General features: G+C 45.5%; 1 protein-coding gene across 1 annotated transcript in view; it reads right to left on the minus strand.

Annotated features, from left to right (window-relative positions):
- Positions 1-11,857, minus strand: part of MALT1 (MALT1 paracaspase) — a 53,700-nt gene extending 41,843 nt beyond the window's left edge. Inside the window, exon 1 of the mRNA XM_072133484.1 lies at positions 11,665-11,857. Coding sequence (XP_071989585.1) covers positions 11,665-11,822 — 158 coding nt within the window. The 5' untranslated portion in view covers positions 11,823-11,857. The remainder of the gene's footprint in view (positions 1-11,664) is intronic.
- Between the last annotated feature and the right edge of the window lie 1,546 nt (positions 11,858-13,403).

Raw genomic sequence — 13,403 nt, forward strand, 5'->3', positions numbered from 1 at the left:
TCCAGCACTGGCAAGGGTACGCTTTACAAGGCTTTTGCCAGCTTTATGTCACCCCAGCAAGACACTGTCACCTGTCCCCAGTCTCGGCAGAGTAGGGCTGATCTTTACAGAAAGATGGTGAGGGAGTACGTAGCTGACCATACCATCGTCCTAAATGATCACACAGCTCCCTACAACTACTGGGTTTCAAAGCTGGACATGTGGCACGAACTGGCGCTCTACGCCTTGGAGGTTCTTGCCTGCCCTGCCGCTAGCGTCTTGTCAGAGCGGGTTTTCAGTGCAGCTGGTGGCATCATCACCGATAAGCGTACACGCCTGTCGACTGACAGCGCTGACAGGCTGACGCTTATCAAGATGAATAAAGCATGGATTTCTCCTAATTTCAAATCTCCAGCAGGTGAAGGAAGCTCAACCTGAATAATTTATCCACTCCTCCTCCTCCTCCTCATTTTCCTCCTTCTCCTCCTCTTTCTACAGTAAAGCAGAGGAAACTGGCTGTTTTTTGACAGGGCCCACTGGCTCTACCTATAGTACTTTATGCATTTAATTTTTCTGGAGGGCCACCGACACGGTCCTCTGTTTTAAACAATTTTTGGGAGTGCCACATACAGGCACTCAATCTATTCAATTTTTCTGGAGGGCCACCTTTCCGGTCCTCTGTTTTAAACAATTTTTTGGGACTGCCACATACAGGCACTCAATCTATTCCATTTTTCTGGAGGGCCACCTACCTGCTCCTCTGGTTTAAAAACTTTTTTGGACTGCCACATACAGGCACTCAATCTATTCCATTTTTCTGGAGGGCCACCTACCTGCTCCTCTGGTTTGAAAACTTTTTTGGACTGCCACATACAGGCACTCAATCTATTCCATTTTTCTGGAGGGCCACCTACCTGCTCCTCTGGTTTGAAAAATTTTTTGGACTGCCACATACAGGCACTCAATCTATTCCATTTTTCTGGAGGGCCACCTACCTGCTCCTCTGGTTTGAAAAATTTTTTGGACTGCCACATACAGGCACTATCCAAATTGAATTGTCTCCATAGCAGCCTCCACACGTTGTCTCCATTGCTACCTCCAAAAGTCGTCCATATAGCTGCCTCCATACATCGTCCCTTTATCAAACGAGGTTTGTCAGGCCGAAATTTGGGTTGTTTTCATGGATTCCACATCAAAGTTGTTAACTTTGTCGCCACCCTGCTGTGTTATCCACAAAATATACTGGCAAACTTTTACCATTTAGGGATATTATTTCAGCGCTTCTTGCGCATCTGTTTACATTCCCCTCACCCGCCATATCCCAAACTTATAAGAACGCTACTACACTTAACTTTGTGCAGGCTGGGACCGAGTCTGACCCTGGGGCTGGTCATATACAGCCGACGCAGAGGATTGCGGGGCCTACCTCGGTCCAGGTCTCAAAGGCCTACTATGCCTCCTCCTCCTCCCACCCCTCCTCCACCTCCTCCTCCTCCGAATTTCCATCCGTGGGCATGGCGCCATCAGTCGGTAGCTCTAGGCACAGCAGCAGTGCCGTTGCTAAGCGACAGCAGGCGGTGCTCAAACTGCTGAGCCTAGGTGATAAAAGGCACACCGCCCAAGAGCTATTACAGGGCATTCCACATCAAAGTTGTTAACTTTGTCGCCACCCTGCTGTGTAAGCCACAAAATATACTGGAAAACTTTTTTCATTTACGGATATTATTTCAGCGCTTCTTGCGCAGATGTTTACATTCCCCTCACCCGCCATATCCCAAACTTATAAGAACGCTACTACACTTGATCTTATCCGAAAGGTTCTTAGAAGTGCTGTTTGGGGAGTAGCCTAGAGACAGGGGCTTGGATTGGCGAAAGCTCGCCTGGCAGCGGAGCGCCAGCTCCATGCCAAGAACCAACTAACATAGTTTTAACTGCAGCACCTTTAATCTACTACTAGTTCACTGCCTCCATACATCGTCCCCTTATCAAACGAGCTGTGTCAGGCAGAATTTTGGATTGTTTTCATGGCTTCCATGTTAACTTTGTCGCCACCCTGCTGTGTAATCCACAAAATATACTGGCAAACTTTTATCATGTACCAATATTATTTGAGCGCTTCTTGCTCACCTCCTTTGATTCCTCTCTGCTACCCATTGGTTTGAAGCCTGAGTCCATTTAGGGTATGTCGCCATGCCACTCTCTAGCCTTCTGCTGCTGCCGCTGCCTCTGCATGCCGTCCCCTATAGTGTCAGGGTCAATTATTGGATGTTTTAGATGCTATCTAGCCTCATTCTGTCACTCTGTCATGGCCATGCTGTTGCCCATAGATTTGGCATAATGGTGCGATTAAGCAGCCTCAGAGGCATCCTGAAAGGCTTGGTTATTTAAATAAATACTGCACTACTAGTACTTCTGAATCAAATTTGGGGAGATTGGGTGAAGGACCTGTCTGGCAGATTGTGTCCTAAATCTCATAGCACAGAGTGAAGGGTGAAGGGTTTATGATTCTTTAACAGAGGAGTTCAAACTTTTGTGCAGCGGCTTGTAGCCCCCTGAATACTGCGACATCTATATATAAGCCACTGGTCTGTACACATTTCTGGCAAAATGAAAGGGGTTCTGCTGTAATTTCTATTAGTGGCCTAATCTGAAGGCTTCACTTTGCATCAGTCAATGTCTGTTCCATTAAAAAAGCTTATGAGGAACAACCTGAAGTATTCCCGAAATGTGAAGGGAGCCTAAGGCAAGGTTCTCATGTAGCGAGGCTCCGCTCATGTTTCCGAAATGAATGTGTTTTCTTGTTCCATCACAGGGAGTAGATAAGGAAATGATGAACACCAGCTACACTCATCGTGGGTCTGATATCCAGCCCCATAAGTATACAGCAGAAAGGAAGGCCGCTGTATAATGTACCCTTAAAGAAAATCAAAACCCATCCTGATAAACCAGGGACATTACTCATGGATCCAGGCACCGGGACTGTGGTATCTTCTTATATGTGTTATCAATGGCCTCCAAGCACTCTGGGGGTGGCATTACCTGAGCTCCTCTGTGCTGTAGCTTCACAGGCTGTTACATTGTGCAGGAGCACTTCTCCCTCCGATTGTGTGGGATTACATCAGCAGAGGCAGGGGGATTGCGACAATATAATATCCTGAGAAGCTGCAGCATGGAGAGGCTCTTGTAACACACCCAGGAGCCCTTTTGACTCATTAGCATAATCTAAAAAGTTGATTTTAGAAGGAAGGAGGCCATGGATATCAAATATAAGAAGATACCACAGTCCCGGTGCCTGGATCTATGGGTAATGTCCCTGGTTTATCAGGATGGATTTTGATTTGATTTTGTTACATTTCCTTTAAAGAGGTTTTTCAAGTGTAGAGAAAGATGAAACCTGCACTCGCTCTGCTTCAGCTTGTGGAGTCGTGCGTCTGTCTCACTTATTTCCCACTGCCATCTTAGACGGAGGTGCTGGGGGTCAGGGGACCCACTTCAGCCAATCTGTGGCCTCACTGTCTCCTTGTTCTACCACAAGTTCTGATAAACCAGAAACCGAAGTGCCAAAAAAACCAGCAACACTGGAACCAGGAGTCAGAGCACTATAGTGACATATAATTTAATTCTTGTGCCATATAGATACAGCGCTGCACAGAACTTGTCACATCAGTCCCTGTCCCCAATGGGGCTTACAATCTAATCAACCTACCAGTATGTTTTGGAGTGTGGGAGGAAACAGGAGGACCTGGAGGAAACACACGCAAGCACAGAGAGAACATACAAACTCTTTGCAGATGTTGACACTGGGACTTGAAGCCAGGACCCCAGCGCTGCAAGGCTGTAATGCTAACCACTAAGCATGTAATTTATAAAATGGACCTGCGTGAAGATAATTTCCCATAAATGTAGCCATGTTGCCCCTTAGAAACAAGATAGTTGTCCTGGGATACAACCACTTTTGCTGGAGGGATTGCACAAATAAACAAGTTTCTTTTGTAGAGGAAATGTCCAGGAATTACTGCATGTCTCACAGCCGTCCTGTGTAATAAACGCTGAATCCTAGAGGTCGGGAACATAGATAGCAACATGTGTGGCCACTGCTAAGAGTGCGGGAGTGGTTGTATCCAAGGACAGCTATAAACAGCATTTATGGGAAATTATCTTCAATCCCCAAGATGGTATCAATAAATAGGCCAGCTTGTCCACCAAAGAATGACTCCGGACACAGCTCCATCCACTGAACTATGAAAAAGTCACTGCCGTCAGATTGTGGCAAAGCTTGGAATATTTTTTGTTTTTGGACAAAATTATATAATTTTATTTTTTAATCAAAACAATAAAACCTTTACAATTGCCTGAAATGTGGTATCTCTGCGATCGAATCAACCCACAGAATTAAAGGAAAGGTGTTATGGGGTCATGTATTATGAGACTTGGAGACGCACAGCATCTGTGTCAGACACTTGAGGTATAATTATACATGACATGTAGGTGCAGGTCGTTTCCTTCCTCTTTCTTTTTTGTTACGGCGCATGTAAATCCCTGACTATCAGCGCAGACATTTCTAGTAAAAAAAAAAAAAAAAATATTTAGAGGGAGTTTTCTGGACTAAAAATATTGTATTGCAGACCCTTCCGAAGCACAGACTGGAGGGGATACAGCACCAGGACCCCAGAGAACTGAACAGGAAGCAGACAGCACCCATCACTGTTTAGTGGTCGGACCAGGTTAATACAGACTGGGGTGTAACTACAGCGGTAGCAGCCATAGCAGCTGCTATGGGGCCTGCAGTGTTAGGGGCCTCAGGCATCAGACTTGTCACAAAAAAATGGGGGATGTGCACCATTATCTACATATTGGGGCTTATTTACTAAGGGTCTGCAGGCGCACTTACGTCGATTTTTTTTCCCAATGTTTTTAGGATTTGCGCCGCTGTGAAGGTATTTAAAAGGGGATTGTGTCGCACACAACTGGATTTTGGCGCAGCTACGCTTTCATGCGACAGAAATCAGGGGGCAGGATGTCGGATGATCCGACTGATTCGGACTGAGCCCGGGATTTAACTTTCAAATATTGTCGCAAGACCAAGCACTTCCATGCACCAGGGAGAAGAAGAAGGTGAACTCCGGGGGACCTGAGCGGGGAAGTGACACATGCAGGATATCAGGCGCATGCTCGTAATGAATCGCAGCAGAGTTCATCTTCATCGGACAATGCACTTTCGGGGAACGTGTCAGGAGGGGTAAGTAAATGTGCCCCATTATGTATATAAGATATATGTATTGTGTGTGTATATATGCTGTATCTGTGATGTGTATATAGTGTATGTGTCTTCTATGTCACCGTACTGGTAGCGGTCACCTTGCTATCACACAAGCTGAGTCAGTGAATCACTTGCTTTCATTTTCAGATTGTAGAAGTTATTCTTTTACTTTCTGTCCATGTTTATGGGGCCTCAGCTCTAGTAACAGTAAAATTGTGTATGTTTCTATATATGCTGTATGTCTGTAAGAGTGTATAAATGTGTATGTATGAGTGAAACACAATGGGGGTCATTTACTAAGGGCCCGAATCGCGTTTTTCCGACGGGTTACCCGAATTTAACTGTTTTGCGGTTACTTTCCCTGAATTGCCCTGGGTTTTTGGCGCACGCGATCGGATTGTGGTGCATCGGCCCCGGCATGCACGCGACGGAAATCGTGGGGCGTGGCTGCAAGAAAACCCGACGGATTTGGAAAAATCGCTGTATTTAAAAAAAAAAAAAGTGTCGCTTGACACGCACTCACCTGCACCCGGCAATGGTTGTGAACTCCAGTGAACTCCGACGGACTTCAGTGCAGCAGCGACACCTGGTGGACATCGGGTGCACGACCTTAGTGAATCGCCGGAAGACCAGAATCCTCCACATCGAACGTGCCGCTGGATCGTGACAGGACTGGGTAAGTAAATCTGCCCCATTGGTGCAGATTTACTTACCTGGTTCATCCGCGATCCAGTGGCAGATTCTCCGATGCTGATTCGGGTCTTCCGGCGATTCACTAAGGTAGTCCGCCCGATGTCCACCAGGTGTCGCTGCTGCGTTGAAGTCCGTTGGAGTTCACTGGAGTTCACCGCCCTACCCTGGGTGTAGGTAAGTGCATGTTAAGCGACCCTTTTTTTTTTTTTAATACGGTGGTTTTTCCGAATCCGTCGGGTTTTCCTAAGGCCACGCCCCCTGATTTCCGTTGCATGCATGCCGACGCCAATGCGCCACAATCCGATCACGTGCGCCAAAAACCCAGGGCAATTCAGGGAAAAACGGTAATATTCGGCAAACACGTCCGAAAAACGTGATTCGGGCGGCCTTAGTAAATGACCCCCATTGGGGCACATTTACTAAGAACAGTGCAGTGTGTACTATGTGCAGTGTCCTGTGTAGTGTGCAGGGGGCACCAGATTCAGGGTTTTTAGCGTCCGTTTTTCATGAATCTGGTGCCCCCCTGCACTGCACCGACAGAGTGCAACACTTTTTTTGGTGCACCTTTAACATGCGACACACTTCTGTCGGACTTTGCATGTAAAATGTGGCTATGGCCCCCTCACACTCCACCTGTCACACTATACCCTTTACCCAATACCCCACCTGTCTAGACTATGGCCTTCGCCCAATACCCCACCTGTCCAGACTATGCCCTTTGCCCAATATCCCACTTGTCGAGACAATGACCAAGGTTTCATACCCCACCTGTCCAGACTATGGCCTTCGCCCAATACCCCACCAGTCTAGAATTTGGCCTTCACCCCATAGCCTACCTGTCCAGACTATGGCTGACGCCCCATACCCCACCTGTCCAGACAATGACCATGGCCCATACCCCACCTGTCCAGACAATGACCATGGCCCCATACCCCACCTGTCCAGACTATTCCCTTCGCCCCATACCCCACTTGTCCAGACTATGCCCTTTGCCCAATACCCAGCCTGTCTAGACTATGGCCTTTGCCCAATACCCCACCAGTCTAGACTATGGCCTTCGCCCAATACCCCACCAGTCCAGACTATGCCCTTTGCCCAATATCCCACCTGTCTAGACAATGACCATGGCCCCATACCCCACCTGTCCAGACTATGGCCTTTGCCCAATACCCTGCCAGTCCAGACTATGCCCTTCGCCCCATATACCACCTGTCCAGACTATGCCCTTCGCCCTATACCCCACCTGTCCAGACTATGCCCTTCACCCTATACCCCATCTGTCCAGACTATGCCCTTCACCATATACCCCACCTGTCCAGACTATGCCCTTCACCCTATACCCCACCTGTCCAGACTATGCCCTTCACCCTATACCCCATCTGTCCAGACAATGACCATGGCCCCATACCCCACCTGTTCAGACTATGGCCGTTGCCCTATACTCCACCTGTCCAGACAATGACCATGGCCCCATAACCCACCTGTTCAGGCTATGGCCATTGCCCTATACCCCACCTGTCCAGACTGGTTGTCACCCCCATAACTATGCTAATGAGCCAAAAGGGCTCTGGGGGTGTTACCATAGCCCCTCTGTGCTGTAGCTTCACAAGCTATCACATTCTTCTACTCCTTCTGTCAGTGCAAGTGCTGAGAGAGCAAGAAGGGAGGTGGAGATGTACTCCTGCACAGTGTAACAGCCTGTGAAGCCACAGCAAGGAGGGGCTCTGGTAACACCCCCAACACTGTTCTGACTTATTAACACAACTTTTAAAAGTTGATTTTAGAAGAAAGAAGGCCATGGATAACTTATTTAAGAAGATTTTGATAAATTTCTTTTAAAGGGAGTAAACCCAGGATAATGTGTGATTGAAATAAATAGCCCAGAAATGTTTATTTAAAATTGTCTGAGCTCATAAATATTTTACTCAGCACTGCTACATCTTGATATCATATAAGATTTATGTGTAACATCTAGGTGCAGTGTTATATCACTGTATCTGAGGTCCATGGGGTGAGAGCACCAGGTTATTAACACGGAGAGGAAATAGATAAAAAAATATGTGGGTGACGTCCGGGAGCAGCGGGGTCATCGTGATCAATTATTAACACGTCCTATAAGTGGATATCACATTTCTAGGAAATCTACGTGACCTCCTGATGACAATCACAACCTCCATAAGGGCTTTCCCCAAAAATATTCCCTACGGAATTACAGAGGTATTTTTCATCTTTTCATATCCGCAGGTGGAAAATCTGCAATCTACAATATAACAGCGGATGTATTTCCAGGACTGAGCTCTGCGCTTGTATTTCTAGGACTGAGCTCTGCGCTTGTATTTCCAGGACTGAGCTCTGCGCTTGTATTTCCAGGACTGAGCGCTGCGCTTGTATTTCCAGGACTGAGCTCTGCGCATGTATTTCCAGGACTGAGCTCTGCGCTTGTATTTCTAGGACTGAGCTCTGCGCTTGTATTTCCAGGACTGAGCTCTGCGCTTGTATTTCCAGGACTGAGCGCTGCGCTTGTATTTCCAGGACTGAGCGCTGCGCTTGTATTTCTAGGACTGAGCTCTGCGCTTGTATTTCCAGGACTGAGCTCTGCGCTTGTATTTCTAGGACTGAGCTCTGCGCTTGTATTTCTAGGACTGAGCGCTGCGCTTGTATTTCCAGGACTGAGCTCTGCGCTTGTATTTCTAGGACTGAGCGCTGCGCTTGTATTTCCAGGACTGAGCGCTGCGCTTGTATTTTTAGGACTGAGCACTGAGCTTGTATTTCCAGGACTGAGCTCTGCGCTTGTATTTCTAGGACTGAGCTCTGCGCTTGTATTTCCAGGACTGAGCTCTTCTCTTGTATTTCCAGGACTGAGCTCTGCGCTTGTATTTCTAGGACTGAGCGCTGCGCTTGTATTTCCAGGACTGAGCTCTGCGCTTGTATTTCTAGGACTGAGCGCTGCGCTTGTATTTCCACGACTGAGCGTTGCGCTTGTATTTCTAGGACTGAGCGCTGCGCTTGTATTTCCAGGACTGAGCGCTGCGCTTGTATTTCTAGGACTGAGCGCTGCGCTTGTATTTCCAGGACTGAGCGCTGCGCTTGTATTTTTAGGACTGAGCACTGAGCTTGTATTTCTAGGACTGAGCGCTGCGCTTGTATTTCCAGGACTGAGCTCTGCGCTTGTATTTCCAGGACTGAGCGCTGCGCTTGTATTTCCAGGACTGAGCTCTGCGCTTGTATTTCCAGGACTGAGCTCTGCGCTTGTATTTCCAGGACTGAGCGCTGCGCTTGTATTTCCAGGACTGAGCGCTGCGCTTGTATTTTTAGGACTGAGCACTGAGCTTGTATTTCCAGGACTGAGCTCTGCGCTTGTATTTCTAGGACTGAGCTCTGCGCTTGTATTTCCAGGACTGAGCTCTTCTCTTGTATTTCCAGGACTGAGCTCTGCGCTTGTATTTCTAGGACTGAGCGCTGCGCTTGTATTTCCAGGACTGAGCTCTGCGCTTGTATTTCTAGGACTGAGCGCTGCGCTTGTATTTCCAGGACTGAGCGCTGCGCTTGTATTTCTAGGACTGAGCGCTGCGCTTGTATTTCCAGGACTGAGCGCTGCGCTTGTATTTTTAGGACTGAGCACTGAGCTTGTATTTCTAGGACTGAGCGCTGCGCTTGTATTTCCAGGACTGAGCTCTGCGCTTGTATTTCCAGGACTGAGCTCTGCGCTTGTATTTCCAGGACTGAGCTCTGCGCTTGTATTTCCAGGACTGAACGCCGCGCTTGTATTTCCAGGACTGAACGCCGCGCTTGTATTTCCAGGACTGAGATCTGCGCTTGTATTTCCAGGACTGAGCTCTGCGCTTGTATTTCCAGGACTATTCAATAGTATAGAAAATTACCTTTAAGATATGCTCATTAAATCATATCAATACAGGACTAGAACCATGGCACAGGTTCCAAATACAAGAACCAAGTTTGGTAAAAATGTTCTGTACCAGAACCATTAAGTACAGAAACACAGCATCAAAGCCAATATGGGTACATAAATGCAGTACCAGAACTAAGCTTATTTTATAAGCAGATTCAGTACATAAATACAGGACCAGGACCAAGGTCAGTGCATAAATTCTGCTCATAAAATTCCTGTAGAACCAGAACCAGGCTCAGTACATAAATACTGGAAATCAATCATTTAAAGGGTTGTCCATAGAATTGCCTTTAACATATGCTCATCAAATCACATAAATACAGGACCATAACCAAGCTACGTAGTTACAGGTTCAAAGTACTAAGATACAGAAACGGCTCACTAAATACAGCAACAGAACCAAGTTCAGGACATAAGTTTGGTAAATATGTATAGTACCAGAACCATTATAGGTACAGAAGTACAGTACAAAAGCCAATATCGGTATATAAATGCAGTACCAGAACTAAGCTCAATATATAAATGCAGCATCAGAAGCAGGCTCAGTACATAAATACAGGAACAGAACTAAGCATAATGCATAAATACTGCTCATAAAATACATGTAGAACCAGAACCAGGCTCAATATATAAATACAGCACGATAAGCTGTCTCAGTGTATAAATATAGGAACAGAACTAAGCATAGTGCATAAATACTGCTCATAAAATACATGTAGAACCAGAAGCAGGCTCAGTACATAAATATAGGAACAGAACTAAGCATAGTGCATAAATACTGCTCATAAAATACATGTAGAACCAGAAGCAGACTCAGTACATAAATACAGGAACAGAACTAAGCTTAGTGCATAAATACTGCTCATAAAATACATGTAGAACCAGAAGCAGACTCAGTACATAAATACAGGAACAGAACTAAGCTTAGTGCATAAATACTGCTCATAAAATACATGTAGAACCAGAAACAGGCTCAGTACATAAATACAGGAACAGAACTAAGCATAGTGCATAAATAATGCTCACGAAATACATGTAGAATCAGAACCAAGCTCACTATATAAATGCAGCATCAGAAGCAGGCTCAGTACATAAATCCAGGAACAGAACTAAGCATAGTGCATAAATACTGCTCATAAAATACACATAGAACCAGAATCAGACTCAATATATAAATACAGCACCAGAAGCTGGCTCAGTGTATAAATACAGTAACAGAACTAAGCATAGTGCATAAATACTGCTCATAAAATGCACGTAGAACCAGAACAAGGCTCAGTACATAAATACTGAACAGTAAAGAATTTAAAGGGGTTGTCCGTAGAATTGCCTTTAGGATATGCTCATCAAATCAGCTGGGGGGCTCAACCTCCTGTTCTTAGTGACCCACAACAACCTGTGCAAAAGTAGTGAGTGTACTGGCCGACCCGGCTACCTTCATTGAGAACAGGGACGCATGCATGTTATTTTGGGAATTTTAACACTACTTGGGTACGTTTTTTAGCCGGTCAATAAACTTCTTAGATTTTAAGAAACAAATGTTATATCCCTTTAAGGATTTGGGAGTCAGAATTGGACCAGTACATCCTATAGCTATGGGCCCATTATGAATGAAACTCTCCGCCAATATCATCTAGTATTCTGGTGACACTTTCCATACTTTGAGGAATGATTTTTCGGTCAGAATGAGTCACTTTCGCACCATTGATGCTTCTGTATTTGGCACGAGGGCGATAGTAAAGCGACAGTAACACGAGTGAGCAATTTCTGTCTTTTTAACCCGAGGAGTCAGAGCTGATAGGAAGGATGTGTCCGGCTTTACCTCAGTCTGTAGCGGCTGGTCTTGGCAATGATGGCGGCCAGTCTCCTCCATCCTTTGTCGCCGGCTTGGTCCAGGAGCTCGCACACTTTTTGGAGGATGGGCTCTTGTAGAGAATTTATATTAAGGGAATAAAACTGCTGCTGAGAGTCGCTCGACATCTCGGCTCTGCAGCCAGCACTACTCAGGTGGTGTATTTCCTTGTCGCTCCTTCCTGCTTGCACTTCGTTTTGCATAGCGTAAGCGCTCGCTGGCACCATCTTCTGGGGGACCGCAACTATGCAGGAGCGAAAGTGAAAGCGTGCAGGCGTCTTACATAACATCTGTAAAGATCTAAACCGGTTTCCTCTTTTTTTCAGCCATCAGAATCCCCGACTGTGCAGAAATGATCTGTATAACTACAGCACCAGAACCAACATCCACATAAATACAGAGCCAGAACCAAGCCCAGTACATAAATACATCACCAAAACTTAGTATATAAATACAGCTCCAGAAGCAGGCTAAGTAAATGAATACAGGACCAGAACCAAACTACAGGTTCCAAGTACATAGGTACAGAAACAGAACCAAGCTCACTAAATACAGCAACAGGACCAAGTGAAGTACATAAATACATCACCAAAACCAAACTATGTACATTGATCCACCACCGAAGCCAATATCACTACATAAGCACAGTACCAGAACCAAGTTTAGTATATAAATACAGCTCCAGAAGCAGGCTAAGTACATGAATACAGGACCAGAACCAAGCTACAGGTTCCGAGTACAAAGGTACAGAAACAGAACCAATCTCACTAAATACAGCAACAGGACCAAGTGAAGTACATAAATACATCACCAAAACCAAACTAGGTACATTGATCCAGCACCAGAGCCAAGCTCAGCACACTATTACAGTACCAGAAAAATCTCACCACATAAAGAATGCATCAGAACCTTACTAAGTACATAGATCAAGCACCAGATCCTAGTTCAGTACATAAATACAGCACCAGAATCAACATCTGTACAGAAATTCAGCTCCATTGCCAAGGTACATAAATGCAGCACTAGAGCTCAACTTTGCACATAAATATAGCACCAGAACCAATCCCAGTAAATAAATACATCACCAAAACCAAGCTCAGTGCATAAAAACATCACAGAACAAATGAAGTACATTGATCCTGCACCGCAGTCAAGTTCAGCACATTAGTACAGCACCAGAATCAAGCTCACCACATAAATACTGAATCAAAACCTTACTAATTACATACATCAAGCACCAGAGCAAAGCTCAACATATAAATACAATACCAGAACCAATATCTGAACAGAAATATAGCCCCAGGACCAAAGTACATAAATGATGCTCAGAACATAAATACAGCATCAGAACCATGTTTGGTACATACATTAAGTACCCAAACCAATAGCAGTACATAACAAGGACCAAAGCCAATAGCAGTACATAATTAAAGGACCAGAACCAAGCTCAGTGTATAAATAAAGCACCAGGAGCAGACTCTTACATTAATACAGGGCCAGAACCAAGCTTAGTACATAACTAGAGCACCACAACAATGCTCATAAAAACAAGAAGCACCAGAACAAGGCTCAGGACATACATACTGGACTATCCAGAACCAGATATGATCTAATAACATAAAAACATCTTATGATTTTCTTTTTTTTTCAGCTACCAAGAAAACCCTTCTCATGGTCCAACAACAGGTAGGAAAAACTGGGGTTGGAGC

This window comes from Engystomops pustulosus, chromosome 1 (genome assembly GCF_040894005.1).
Source record: "Engystomops pustulosus chromosome 1, aEngPut4.maternal, whole genome shotgun sequence".
Taxonomy (NCBI): Eukaryota; Metazoa; Chordata; class Amphibia; order Anura; family Leptodactylidae; genus Engystomops; species Engystomops pustulosus.